Below are 15709 nucleotides of genomic sequence, written 5' to 3'. Positions count from 1 at the left end.
GCCCCCCCAACCCTTGAGTGGCCTTGATCCTTGCAAACATAGGTGCAAGAAAACTCGATCCTTCGTTGTTTTTCATTCATTCCACTATTTTCTTTTAGGGAGGGATATATAAATGACGACAGGATACTTAGGTATCAAGAATGCCAGCGAGGTGAGAAGCGTCAGATTCAAGTAAATTACTCACAGTCGATGGATGTGCATATAACTTTATGAGCTGAATCTGGCACAATACTTTGTGCAACTCTGATGAATTCCTGACTATTTGTGTAGGAAGAGTGCAATACATATAGTTTTACAGTATACTTGTTTGCAACGTCAACTTAAAATTAAGAGCGAGAGGGTGGTTTTGGGACAGTGGATGCAATGTTTGAAGATCAAATATCGTCTTCCTTATCCGGCAGGGGATTCTTCTGAATCCACGGCTTCCCCTTCGCAGCGTCTCAACCATTCTGGATCTGCCTCAACTTCCGGCACGCCATCATCTGCACTGAAGAGGCAGAGAAACCACCCCCTTTTTTTTTTCCTCCTGCATTTCATTATGCTTCTACCCTACTGAACATAAACCGCGACAATCGTTGAGACACGATGGGAGAGGGGGGAGAGAGGTATAGGGGAGTATATATATATATATATAAATAGAATGGCAGAAGGAAATGGGTTTATTAGATCAAAGACCAAGAAACAGGAATAAAAAAAGAGACAATAGATCCCTACGATAGAGATTTAACGAGGTTCACACACCATAGTGGTGTACTACGTCCTCGGACGAAGAAGAAGATGATTCACTATGCAGAAGAGAAATTACACCCTAGTAGCGGCGATGAAAAACTCGCCCTGAAACCCTAGCTGCGTGAAAACCCTGGATTACAATGACTTTCTCAACAAGCAACAGTACATTATATATACTCCAAATCGCGGGTCGACCCATCGGGTCACGGTCAATCCGGTCGAACCACGCCCCCGCACCCCCATACGAGATCAGTGATGGGCTCTGGGCTTGGACCTATCGGCCCAACCCCTCTGCTTCCATCACAGATCTCAGAAAAATTTCCCATTCGGCTCGCCACCAAAATATGTCGGATCGGGTCAATCTTCAAAACGGGTCAAGAATTCGAGACAAACTTAACAGGGTTGATGGAAGTGTTATGGTAGGCTTGTAACAGAGATGTGGCTGTGACTTTAGGAAGGTCTGAAAACATCAGTGGAGTATCGGCCAAACCAAGGGCTGATACAGAGTACTGGAATCCAGGCAGGATTCACTATAGGGGTAGTGGAACACTGTGGAACGGGGGAGTGTGTGAAGCTGGGTAGTCGCCCCATTCCTCAGTCGACCAATTCCCTGGTCTTGCCAGGAAATAGAAGTAAGTGCTGGTTTCCATATAATTTTTTTTTTGTATCAGCAGTTTATGTATTTTGACCTTCATTTGAGTTCTACTTTGTTCCAAATCTTAGAATATGGTATGAAGGCACTAACTCTGATTTACTAATTCGATTGGATGCAAGAAAATAGGAGGGAAAGTCTTCGTTGGTGCAATGTAGAGGCAGGGAAGAGACGGAGGGTGAGTGAACTGCAGCTGTTTATGAACATTTGTGTGCCCATATTGTTATAGAACAGTACTGTTACCGAAGTGGTTACCTCGACATCGGATGCAGAAATGTTTTGAAGATATTTGTAGCAGCTGTAGGTTGAACAAAATGTAGCTGCGACTGTACGATGTGAGTTATGTTCATTGTCGATTATTATGGAGCATATAGGAATAAATAGTTGTTAATTTAATTCTGCATCGTCGAAGTAGTTAAGAAGGTATGAAGTAGCATAGTTAGCGAATATATTAATAAGGAGGAAATAAATGGTAAGTGTTGGATGTTTGATAGCTGGAGTGGTTCTTATACTTAGTTAAGCCTGTGATATAGTTATAATTGTGAAACAGTTTAGGACCGTAAATAAATTCTGTTAATTTAATGTCGCTCTCTCTCTCTCTCTCTCACACACACACACACCCAGCTAGAGGCATTGTAGGGCCATGTAAGTTCCCCACCAACACCATAGATGCATGCATTGATGATGATTTTGAGGTGAATGAACTTAAGGTACAGTTTCTATAGAAGTGACCCTTATCACATTTGTTGTGATGAATTGGTAGCAGCATTAAATGAAAATGGTCCAAATTTGGATAGGTGTGGGAGAATATGTTTGCTTGATTGTGGAGATATCTCATCATGAAAGTTGTAAATGGGAAGAAGTTATCAATGTTTAGAAACATTTGGCAACGGTGGCAGTGTTGTTATAGTTGAGTGTTAGGATTTAAAATGTAACCGCAAGCGTACGGATCAGTATAGCTACAGGTCCAACACAGGGAGAGCTGCTACTTTATTTTTGGCTTCTTTTAATAATGCGAAAGTGAACCGATTAATGGTTGTGATCTAATTCTAACTACCGCCCTAAACGTATGTATCTAAAATAACGTCCTAACCATTCGTCATCTAAGACTTTAAATACGCAAGCCACGCAATTAAAATTAAATAAATAAATAACTAAAAATAAATAACCCACGCAATTGAAAAAACAATGAAGGAAAAAAAATACTGAAATAAAAACAAAGTAAAAGAAAGGGGATAAAGCTAAAGAGAGGCTCACAAGTAGGTTTCTCTACTTAGCCCGAGGGATGCATTATAATATGAGCTTCCCCACTTGACCAGAGAGTCACTCTTACAAGGGTTAATCTACTTGGCTTTAGGGAAAGTGAGGCAATTAAAATAAAAACAATAAAATGATAGTTCTATGGCTAGGAGGGGCAAAGCCAACACATACACTAGCCATGAACTTTGGGGGAAAGGGAAAGCAATAATGTAACGACAGAAATTAAAATCTTAAATTAAGAAAGAAAGGGTAGTCAGAAGAGGGAATGAGAGGGGGGAGAGAAGACTATTGAAGAAGCCTACCTACCTGAATCAATGCTTGAACTTGAAAGCTTGGGTGATTTTGGATACTGCCAACCCTAAAAACCAGATCTGGAATGAACCAAATCTGAAATTTCTAGGCCTGGAGAAAACAAATTTTGAAAAAAAAAATGAACTTGAAAAAGAGATGCTCCACGGCTCGTGATCTTGTCACCTAGATCTAAGCCTAGAACTATAACTTAAAAATTACAACTCAATTGCATAAATCATAAACATAAAAGGCTGAATAAAAATAAAAAAGTGCTTGCATTAATTGAAATAAAAAGCTGTTACAAAAGTGATTAAAGCAAAAACAAAGAAGAACTAAAACTAAAGAGAGTGAGAGAGGGAGAGAGAGCGAAACTAAAAAAACAAAAAAAACTAGAAGAAGAATGAAGTGCCTCCTCCCCTTGTGTTGATTCTATTATATAGAGAATGGGGCAGGGAAGCTAACGATTTTAGCTTCTAAAAAAAGATTTTTTTTATCTTGTTGATGAGGTGGAGGAGAGAGAAGGGAGAAAGAGAGAAAACGTGTGGAGAAAGAATCTCCCATGATTTTTCTTGCCTTTTTTTATCCTATTTTTTCTCTATTTTTCTATTTTTCTCTCTCTCTTCTTGTGCAAGAAACCCCCTTGGCCCATTTTTCTTGCTTGGGTTTGGACAATATTCTATTTTAATGGGTACTTCCATCCGCGTACAACCCTCTTGGCCTACCTCCTTGCTTTAAGTGATGAATAGGAGAGAGAAAATCTTTCAAAAAAATTCTCCAAAAAATGGTAGCCAAGAAGTTCGAACTTGAGACCTCCTAATAAGGTAGGGATTTTGCACACCACCACTCACCAACTACGCTAGGTAGTTGTTGTTACAAAAAACAAATCTTCAATCACTTAAAGGTGTGGTTCATCGATCCTTGTTGGCATTTGAAATATTCCTTGTACCCCTGGGACAACTGCAAACGGGCTGGTTCTGCATCTCGGTTCAGTTCTGATCCCTTAATTTTTTTTTTTTACCCGAAAAGAATAATCACTTATATGGTTGACCAAACGAATGTGTACTTTTAATTGAACACGTCCATCTTGCTCAGAATTTCGTCCTCTTCGCAACCATGAAAAGAAAAAGGACTTCTTTATGTGTAAAATTGGAGATATAGCGTCCGATAGTACTTAAGACATTGAAAATATAAAATCTGTAAAAAGAGAGTAAAACCCAAGGTAGCTCCATTCTAAATATGTAAAATGCATATTTTACTACTCTAGATTTCACATATAAATGTGCTCATCATTGAGTTAATTAACTTTACCGTGTATTATGGATATGTAGGGACATATAATGCATTATTGTAAATGGCTATTACAATGTAAGAATTGCAGTCAAATGTTTTAAATTTTTGTTGTGTTGGGTGTGTCGTTGGGTTTGTTGTTATGAGACGTTATTTAATCTAAATTAAAGGACAAGTACAATATCTATGTTTGTTGCTTGCATTTTGTTTGTATTTGGGGGCACTAATCAGCAAAAAATGGGCTATAGTAATCTCCTTTGCAATTTACGTACAATGTGAAGATCGTCAGAGAGAGAAACGTGTTGCGACTTTAGTAAAGATGGGGGATGAGGTGGATGTTGAAGCAAGCATTCGAAGATCCTGGCTATATATGGAAACAAGTATGTTAAAGTATGATAAAAGAGTTTGTATGAGTGATTTGTACGAAAATATTTGTGTTAGAAGTTATTGTGTTTGATGTTTTGGCAGAGTTTGTGTACAGCACCAATGAACAATCAGATTTGGAAAGAGTTATTGAAGCCGATGCAATGCAGATGGAGAATGAACTTCATAATTGGGATGACGACATAGAAATATCAGTAGTGAATTAGGAAGGGGTCAGTGTTGATGAAAAAATATATGGGAAGGCGATGGTGGAGGAGAAGGTAATGGTGAACATGTGAATATGTACAAAGCTAGTAATGAAGCAGACATAGGTGGAACGACCGTTGGAGGCAATGATTCTATGGAGATTTTACCTTACGTTGGGATGAGATTTGATGACCTTAATGCGACCTATTCTTTCTACAATGACTATGCCAGTAAGAGTGGTTTTAGTGTTCGACAACATCGGACAAATTATTCCAGGAAATGGGAGTTAGATGGATCAAGACGGGTACTGTCGAAGAGGTTTGTTTGTTACAAAGAAGTCTTCAGAAATATAAATTGTAAAAATCAGATGGGAAGAGAGGTCCGTCGTCGAGCAGAGGTTAGGCATGGTTGTCCAACATTTATTCTGCTTAAAGCCGAATCTAGTGGTTGGGTAGTTCAGAAGTTTGTGGTGTATTACAATCACCCTTTGATTGTTCTAGAACAAATTTTTAGACTCGAATCCCACCAATATCTATCAGATGAAGTGAAAATGATAGTAGGTAATTTGCAGAAGAGTGGATTAGGCCCAACATAAATTAGTGATGTTATGGTCGAAATCTTCAATGGGCAACGTAATATTGGTGTGACTGAGGGGAGGCTGAAAAGATTTATGAAGAGTAATGAAATGGAGTTGATCATCGATGACTGCCAATTGGTATTATCATATTTTGACTACATCCGATCAAAGGATACTGGATTTATTTATTCCATAAATTTATCTCAGAATGGGACCCTGAGTGGAATTTTTTGGGTGGATACCAAAGCAAGGTCTACATACCAGCTATTTGGTGATGTTGTGGTGTCCGACACGACGTACAAGAAGAACCGGTATCGGTGGCCATTTGGTCTATTCACAGGCGTGAACAACCATGGGCAATCCATTATATTTGGGTGTGGTTTGATTGCCAATGAAACTAAGGAGTCATTTGAGTGGTTGTTCAGGGCATGATTGAATGCTATGGGAGATAAGGAACCAAATGCGATTATTACTGATGAGTGTACTGGCATATTACCCACCGTGGCCAGTGTCTTCCCCAATGCAGTTCATCGATTTTGCTCGTGGCACGTTGCTAAGCATGCCCAAGAACATCTTGGTCCATTATGGTATAGAAATCTAGAATTTAAGAGGGATTGGGTTCATTGCTATATCACACAGGAGCATTGGGTGCCCTACTATTTGAAGAGGAATTTTTTTGTAGGGATGAGCTTAACACAACAAAGTGAGGGGATGACCAGTTCTTTCCAAGGTTATTTTAAGGGCATAATGACATTGTTTAAATTTGTGAAGCAATACGAGAAAGCTATCGCTAGGCGTAGAGAGAAGAAATCAGAGGCAGAGTTTAAAACATGTACCAAACTACCACATTATTATCACATCATCCTATGGAAGAGCATGCAGGCAAGGTGTACACAATGAGGGTGTTTGATATATTTAAGAAACATTTCATTTCTAGCATTAGCCTATCTGCTAAGGAGGAAGCGGTAGAGGGAGAAGTTCGTAAGTTTTTGGTGGGCCCTTTTAAGATCCCAAGTGAGGAGAGGTGCGTGCTGGTATACGACTCACCAAAAGAGGAGGTGCAATGTGGATGTCGTTTATTTGAGCTCATGGGGGTTTTATGTAAGCATGCATTGAAGGTTCTACAGATTGTAGACTGTGATTCTATCCTATCTAAGTACATTCTATTTAGATGGATGAAGGAAGCAAGTACTGGCATGTAGTTCGATAGTCCAAGAAACACCCTGGAGTGTACGACAACCAGGTCACTATGGAGATTACGGCAAGCCAATTCGGTAATGATGTCCTTGGCTTGCTCTTCACAGGAAGCTTGTGTAGCTGCTATGAGAATGCTTTAAGGATTTTGTGATAATTTTTCCACTAAATTGCCAAATAGTAATGAAGGTAGATTCGGTGAATCAACCCATCCTACGCAAACTATTGTTGAATCTAGGTAAGCGACCCATAAACACGTGAAGGATCCTCTACCTGCCGTAAGTCGTGGTCGGCCAAAAAGCGAAGGACATGAAAAAATCAGATGGAGGAGTGCAAAGGGAAGAGAAAGAACCGGTGTAGTAAATTTGGATGTGTCGGGCATAACAAGACGAAGTGTGATTCGACGAATAGAAATTGTGAAATTGAATCGATTCGGGGAGAAGATACATTGGATGGTGCTCTCTCAGATATGTGAAGTGAAGGTAAGAGGTAAACGCCATAATTTCATAAGGTAGTGAATTAAAATCATTGAATACGCAGTTTCATTTCTTAAAAGGACGTACTAAGTGCATGAACTTTGAGTAATTGGTCTCGATGCTATTTTTTTTTTTGTATTTTTTTGGTAGGAGAATGCTTCAACACGGAAGAAGGTGCCGTTGGAAATTCACAGCAGATGTGTCGCAGGTGCGACCTCATTGGTTTTAGTATGAACATAGTGATTGTGGACAGCATTGTTATATTATTGGTTGGAAAGATACATGCTTGGGGACAGATTTTTTGAAATGGTGGGTGTGAGAATGCATTGATACACAAATTATGATCTTGAATAAGAAGGTCAAACCTAACCCCTTCAAGCGTAGTTGCATTTAATTTTTTCTGTTATACTTTTATTGTGTTTACCCTCTATTATTATGTACTGTCATTTTATTTTAATTGGTTAACCCTGCATAGCAAAGAAAATGATTGTATATTAGGTGTCCTATTCTCAGAAGGGGATGAGAACTTAAGGTAACAGTTACTATGGTTCGGTGGTTATTGATGCGGCAAAAATTGACCAGATGATCTTCCCTGCAGTTCCTGGTGCTTTGGCAGACCTGCATAGAAGAGATGACAGAGGAGAGCCGGGCTGACCCAACGGAGGACTCTCCAATGCCTAAGTCAGATATTTCCACAGCAGATGCTCAAGAGAGTTTTGCCAGTAAAAGGAGTGATTGATCCCTCATGATGGAGACTTACCTTGGTATTTATAGGCTGCTAATGGAGAGAGAATGAGGGGCATTTGTGGGGAATCCAGTTTAATTTTTTCATGGGAATAGATTGGAAGTAGAATTTTACTTGGTAACACCGGTTTGATTTCATGTTCCTAGGAATCAAACCGGCCCCAATTCTCCCCCAAAATCAAGAATTGCAAAGCATAAAAAATCTGCTTTCACGGCTCCAAAAAAAAAAACTCACGAAGCAAATCACTTAAGAAATAGACGGTCCCTGATGTTTTTTGGCAAATTCGCCCGATAGCCCCTCAAAAATCTTTTTCTAATTTTTCTCTTATTATGGAGTCCTCTTCGGTAAACATCTTTCTCCTCTCAATTTCTCAGGAAAAATTCTTCCTCATCTAAAGTTTCCCTCAAGGATAACTGTTATGACCAGACAAATCTTCAAAAAGAAGAGGGAGGGAAAAAGAGAAAGAAGGAAGAAGAAAGACTAAGAAAAAGAAGGTGTTTATTAAAATTCCATACTCTCCTCTCTATTCAGGATTGCTATTTATCACATTAACTAACTACTAACAAACTACTAATCAGTTCTAACCACTTAACACGTCAGCTAACAACTTGCTAATGGACAGCATCATCTGAGAATTATATCATCTTGTAATCCCTAGTCCAACTTGGCTTCTTCCTATTTCAGTTACTCCTCACCCTGCCTTGTTGTCCCTGCTGATCTGGACCACTAGCTTGATCCTTGGGCTGTTGCTGTCCCAGCTCTTGTTCCAAATGTCCTCTGCCCCCAACTCTCTACTAACAGTAACAATAACCTGCTTTTTATCCAATATAGATCCATTCATGACATTCCCATCCGCATCAAAAATGACCTTGTCCTCAAGGTTGAGCTCAGAAAAGCATTCCACAAAAGGTTTAAAGTTTTCCCATGTAGCATCCTCCACAGCCATGCCCTCCCATTGAACTAGAATCTGTTGCACAAATTCATTTTGTAGAATAACTTCCCTAGTGGCAAGGATAGCTAAAGGGGTGTGGACAGGTTGCTGATGATGAATCAAACAGGTAACACCCCAACAGCATCACATTGAGGATCTCCCCGAAATGGTTTGAGCAGAGAGACATGAAAAATAGGGTGCATTCTGCTCCCTCGTGGTAACTGGAGATGGTATGCAACCTTGCCTACCCGTTTGAGTATCTGAAATGGCCTATAGTATCTCTTGCTGAGTTTCTGATTGGATCTAAAAGTCATGGTCTGCTATCTATAGGGTTGTAACTTGAGTAAGACCCAATCACCCTCATTGAAATTTAAGTCTCTCCTATGGCCATCGGCATTATGCTTCATTGTCACTTGAGCATTCAAGAGGTTGGTCCGAATGCGGTGAAGTAATTCAGTTCTGTTATTGAGCTCATTTTCAACAGCCTCCACCTGTGTTGTTCCCCCAGTGTAATCCGGCAGAGCAGGAAGTAGCCACCCATACAAAGCTTGAAAAGGAGACATTGCAATGGTTGTATGGTGGGATGTATTGTACCATAACTCAGCCCAGCTCAGAAACTTGAACCATTGGGAAGGTTTCTCGTGAACAAAGCATCGTAAATACTATTCCAAACATCTGTTGAGAGCCTCAGTTTGGCCGTCAGTTTGAGGATGATAAGCTGTGCTGAATTGAAGGGTAGTACCACTGAGCTTGAACAATTCTTTCCAAAACTGACTGAGAAAAATGGTATCTCTGTCAGATACAATAGTCCAAGGAAATCCATGCAGTTTGACCACCATTTGAATGAATAAATGAGCCACCTTAACTGCATTATAAGAAGTTGGTAGCCCACCGAAATGTGCATACTTGGTGAGTCAGTCAACCACCACCAAAATCACAGAACAACCTTGTGAAATAGGTAAACCAGTAATGAAATCAAGTGAAATATCTTCCCAAACCCGTTGAGGCATAGGTAGGGGTTGTAACAGATCAACAGGTCTTGTGGTAAGGGATTTAGTGTGTTGACAAATTGCACAATTGCGTACAAAAGCTTCCACATCCTTTCGCATTGCGAGCCAAAAAAAATTTACTGCAATTCATTTGAAAGTGCACAAGGAACCAGCATGCCCTCCTAAAGGGCTGGAATGAAATTCTAACAAATAGAATGCTTAAGAGGGGAAGTGGAATTGATCACTACGCGATTCTTGAAACAAAGTAGCCCCCCTCGAACTTCATATCCTGAATCATTCAATAATCCTACATGCCATTGTTGATGTAGCGTTTGTAATTCTAATTCCTATAGATTAGCTTGTAATAAAGCATCAACAATATCAAATTGAGGAACTGAAAATGCGAATTGAGAAGCGACATCAACTGTAGCCTCCCCCACCAATTCAGGAACCCTGGAAAGAGCATCTGCTATAGGATTATCCTTCCCAGGCCTATAAATGATTTGATAAGTATAACCCATCAACTTACTAAGGTAGTGATGCTACTCTGGTGTTTGAATCACTTGAGTCATTAATTCCTTCAAACTCCTATGATCAGTCTTAATAATGAACTGTTTCCCGAGCAAGTAATGGCGCCATTTCAGAACAGCTTCAGAAATAGCAAACAACTCCCTCACATAGGTGGAAGCAGCCCTCATTCTTGTGGATAACTTCTTACTGAAAAATGCCAATGGGTGTCCCTCTTGACTGAGTACAGCACCAACGACCACTCCAGAAGCATCAGTCTCCACCGTGAAATCTATTGTGAAATTGGGAAGGGCCAATACTGAAGCAGAGGTCATCACCTTCTTCAAGTTATCAAAGGCAGTTTGAGCTGCTTCGGTCCATTGAAATGCATCTTTTTTTAGCAGATTAGTCAAAGGGGAAGCAATACTGACATAATGACATATCAACTTTCTATAGTAACCAGTAAGCCCCAAAAATTCTCGTATTTGCTTCAAATTTTTTGGAGTTGGCCACTGCAACATGGCACTGATCTTGTTACTGTCAACATGGACACCGCAACTGGAGACTATGTGGCCCAAATACTCCACCGCTTCTTAGCAAAAAAAACATTTGCTGATCTTAGTGTACAACTGATTAGTATGCATACATTGTAACACAATCCTCAAGTGCGAAATATGTTCAGAAATAGAGGTACTATAGACCAATATATCATAAAAAAAAAATGACAAATTTGCATAGGAAGGGCTTAAAAACAGCATTCATAAGAGCTTGAAAGGTGGAAGGTGCATTGGTTAGGCCAAAAGGCATGACAACAAACTCATAGTGTCCTTCATGCGTACGAAACGCAGTTTTGGGAATATCTTTTTCATGAACCCGAATTTGATGATAGCCCGCACGTAAGTCAAGCTTAGTAAACACACTAGCCCCACACAACTCATCTATGAGTTCTTCAATTGTTGGTATTGGGAACCTATCTCGCACAGTAATGGCATTTAATGCTCTATAGTCAATAGAAAAATGCCATGTCCCATCCTTCTTCTTAACAAGTAATACAGGTGAAGAAAAAGGACTTGTACTATTCTGGATAACACACTGCTACAACATTTCGGCAACTAATCTATCTCTGATTTCTGAAATTGTGGATATTTGTAAGGCCTCACATTAACTGGTTTTGCATCCGGCAACTAGTGAATAAGGTGATCTAGTGCCCTTGTAGGAGGTAGACCCGTGGGAATGCTAAACACATGATGGAATTCCTACAACAGTGGCTGAACAGCAGGGTGGATTGTTGTAGGCACCAAATCCCTCTCTTCAACTACTTGGAGATGAAATATTGACGTAATGCCTTCTAATGAGGCCAACTTCTTCAAATTCTTCAGGTGTAGAGGTTCATCAGAAATTAGTGGGTTGCCAACCAAATGAATCTCCTCACCATTCGATAAAAAATCCATTGTAAGCAATCTATAATCAATCACTACTGGGCCTAACAACTCCATCCACTGAATTCCCAACACCACCTCGGCCCCCTCGATTGGTAATAGAAACAAATCAAAAGTGAAATCATGGCCTTGAAAATAAAGTGTGACAGCCTTGCATTGTTGCTTGCATACCAAAAATTCCCCATTCCCCATGTAAACTTTAAATTGTTTGCAGGGGCTGATTGTTAACCCCAACCGTTGAGCTACACTCTCCTTAAGAAAATTGTGTGTACTACCACTATCAATCAGAATTTGAAGATGGTGTTCTGCAATTTTTCCTGTTAGTCTAATTGTTCGTGGATTAAGTTGCCCAGCAAAGGCATGCATGCTAATTTCATGTAGAGTAATATCCTCTGTTCCCTCATCTACAACAGTAGTACATAGTGTATCTTCTTCCTCATCTATAGAGTCCCCCACTAATAACAAAAATCTGTGCTTACATTTGTGTCCTTTAACAAACTTTTCATCACAATTATAACACATACCTCTTTCCCTTCTAGTGTTAAGTTCTTCAGAAGAAAGTCGTCGAATAGGTACCTGTTTAGTCGTCACAGCATTAAGAGGGGCTGATGAAGAGGAAGGTGCTGTTGTTGGAGGCCCTAAAATCCCTGAAGTGGGCATGGCTGGTCTCGTCACAGAAGGTTTCCAAGAATGGCGAATATCCAAATATTTCCGCTCATGAAGTTTTGCTAGGCTCATAGCGTGTAGCAGTGAAACAGGTTGAGCAACCAAAAGCTCACTCCGAAATTCGGGCTTCAATCCCGAAACAAATATACTAATCAAGAATGCTTCAGATAATCCAGTAACTTTGGTAGATAGGGTCTCAAATTGATCCTGGTAATGAACCACTGTAGAAGTTTGCTGCAATCGCACCGATGCGCCTCTATGATCTTCAAACAAGGAAGGGCCAAATCGAGTAGATACAGCTTGAAGAAACCCATTTCAACCTTGAATCAGACCACTGGACTTCATCCATTGGAACCAATTGAGAGGAACGTCATCAAGATGAAAAGAAGCAATTGGCAGTCGAGTATCTTCAAGGGTGCCATGAAAATCAAAGAATTGTTGAATCTTGAAAATCCAACCTAAAAACATCAGAGCCATCGAATCGGGGAACTTCCAATCGCATAAATCTTGAATTTCCTTGGGCATTAGCTGAAATCATGGCTCTTGTGGGCTCCGTGCGTGGTTGGTTCGTATCCCTCACAGATGCTGCGTTCATGTGAGCGAGAGCGTCCAGGACCAAGGTCTGCAACCCTTTCAATGACCGAGTAATCTCGTCAAGCTTAGCATCGTTCTCTTTCTTGTACTGATTATGGTTTGCTTGTAGGTTCTTGAGCTGCTCATCAACCTTAGCACCTGCACGAGTACCATCTACCATGGGAGGAGCAATGAAAGCACCAATTGTTATGACCAGACAAAACTTCAAAAAGAAGAGGGAGGGAAAAAGAGAAAGAAAGGAAGAAGAAAGACTGAGAAAAGAAAGTGTTTATTAAAATTCCATACTCTCCTCTCTGTTCAGGATTTCTATTTATCACATTAACTAACTACTAACAAACTACTAATCAGTTCTAACCACTTAACACGTTAGCTAACAACTTGCTAATGGACAGCATCATCTGAGAATTATATCACCTTGTAATCCATCCCTGGTCCAACTTGGCTTCTTCCTATTTCGGTTACTCCTCACCCTGCCTTGCTGTCTTTGCTGATCTGGAGCACTAACTTGATCCTTGGGCTGTTGCTGTCCCAGCTCTTGTTCCAAATGCTCCTCTGCCCCCAACTCTCTACTAACAGTACCAATAACCTGCTTTTTATCCAATATAGATCCATTCATGACAATAACTCCACAAGGAAGACCTTTCCCTTATCTCAAATTTCTCCTGAGTGACCACCACAAGGAAGTTGTTTTCCTTCTCTAAAATTTCTCCGTGGGAGACCTTCATAGGACGTCCTCCTCTTCTTCATAATGTCCTCCTCTCAGTTTATACTCCAAGATTTCAGAAGCTTCAGCAGGTTTGATTCAACGTCCCTGAGGTATCTCTCTCTCTCTCTCTTATTGAATACTTGAAGCAGAAGTTACTGTGTCAGTCTTCAACGTTATTTTGTAGATATTAATTTTTCTCTAATACACTATAGCTCGTCGACAAATTCAACGAGGAGTGAGGGCTTAAATAACTAGTCTCACTCAATTAACTTATTCTCTTTCTATTTGTTCTCTTTGCAATTAGATTAATGTCAAGTTTCTGTAGTGGTTTTCGTACTGTATGCTGACAGGAATAACATAATGATACTGTTTGTGGTTTATTTGGTTTGTTGCAGTAGTGTTTAAATCATTGGATTTATTTTGTTTAATCACCTATCTGCACAAATTTTAGCTATCCAGTCTCACTCTACCTTTCTCCTTCCCTCTCTACATGTCTTTGTTTTTTTTTTATAAGATCTACATGTCTCTGTTAGCTTTTACTATTGAAGACCAATTGCATCGGCCTAACCAGATGGAACAAAGCCATGAAGATGTCTCCTCTCTCTTATGTTGTGTTCTATTATTGTTGAGGCTGCACCTTTCAGTTATTTTCGAAGGACATGATACTTGTTTTGGCACTTTCTGCCAGAAAAAAGATTGGTAGCAGTTGTGGTGGTCAGTTATGGGAATTGAGAAGTGAGAAACTCGTCTAATTCCTCCATGACTTTCTAAGCTAAGTTTCTGCCAGCAAGGGGGTCCAGTTCCTCTATGGTCTTAAACAATTGGTTCGCACCATCTTTTGCCCAAATCCATTCTTTACCTTAAGGTTCACTTTTGTCTATTGTTTGCTTTCTTCTTCATTCAAAATCAAATTAAATTTTATTGATTTTAGATCATGACCAAATGTTATTTCATATAGTCAATAATTTTTTTAATTATTTGTGCAAGTATAATGATTGAATGTGTTATATTATGTGCATATTAGAATTTAGATTAAATGGCAACTACTTCAATCAATGAAGCAGAGTCGACAAAGTGGACAAAAATTGAAGTAGATGCCTGTGTTTCCGTAATGGTTGCGGAGGTAAAAACAGGTAACAAAACAACTTAGCACCTTCAACAAGGCTGGTTGGAATAACATAATGACTCAACTTCAGAACAAAGTAGGTTGGCCTTTTAATTAAGATGTTACAACTTTGAAACAAAATGAATAAACTAAGAAATGATTATGGTAGTTTCAAAAAGTTGATGGAAACATCTGGCTTCGGATGGAATCCAGTGACAAAGACTTGCACTGTAGAGGACGATGGCGTCTGGGAGAGACACATAAAGGTAGCTTCTACTCCCTATATCATTTGCAATTGTGAACTCTGTTTTACAGTGCTTTCGATATAATTAAAACAATATAGGTTTTATTTTTTCAACAAAACCCAAGCTAGGGAAAGTTTAAGAGAAGTGGCCTACCCCAGTGGCCTGAATTGCAGATGATATTTGGGGATTCCTATGCATGTGGAGATGGAGATGTTGGTAACGCTGAGGATCATGTGACATTTGGTGAAGACGATGACTTGGAGGTTGACCCATCTCTTGGGGCTGGGGGATTGGCATCCCCTGAAGTTGGGGATGTTAAAGGAAGTATCCCAACTAATACCCACAGCTTGATAAGACCCCTAATGCCCTTAGGAAGAGGAGGAGGTCTACGGATCTTGCAAGGGCCATAAGTACCATGTGTGATGTATCTTTAGCTAGACTTGAGAGGTACACTTCCTTCTCATTTCCATCTCCTCAATCAATGAGTAATGACTATGGTGTGAATCATTGCATTACTGTGCTTGAGAGTATTCCGGATCTTGATGAAAATTTGTATATGAAGGCTATCACAAAGATAACAGGAAATGTTGAATGGAGGGAGGCTTTCATTTCTATTCCATTGGAGAAGAAGATGTGGCTACTACGACGTCTGGATTGTTATGTTCTGTTGACATTTACTACGACTGATGGATGATTTAAGTTTTTTTTTTTTGTTTTATAAGTAGTAACTGATGGATGATATACGT

At 39.7% G+C, this 15709-nt stretch overlaps 1 protein-coding gene across 1 annotated transcript; it reads left to right on the top strand.

Moving 5' to 3' along the window:
- The first annotated feature begins 14718 nt into the window (after positions 1 to 14718).
- On the top strand, positions 14719 to 15683 carry LOC122093685. The gene is made up of 2 exons (XM_042664078.1): positions 14719 to 14984; positions 15137 to 15683. Exons 1-2 carry the CDS (start codon positions 14859 to 14861, stop codon positions 15371 to 15373), a joined length of 363 nt encoding a protein of 120 aa, XP_042520012.1. The 5' UTR covers positions 14719 to 14858; the 3' UTR covers positions 15374 to 15683.
- The last annotated feature ends 26 nt before the right edge of the window (positions 15684 to 15709 follow it).

The sequence above is a fragment of the Macadamia integrifolia genome, chromosome 11 (genome assembly GCF_013358625.1).
Source record: "Macadamia integrifolia cultivar HAES 741 chromosome 11, SCU_Mint_v3, whole genome shotgun sequence".
NCBI lineage: Eukaryota > Viridiplantae > Streptophyta > Magnoliopsida > Proteales > Proteaceae > Macadamia > Macadamia integrifolia.
The sequence above is the reverse complement of the archived record's forward strand: the minus strand, read 5'-3'. Positions and strand labels throughout refer to the sequence as shown.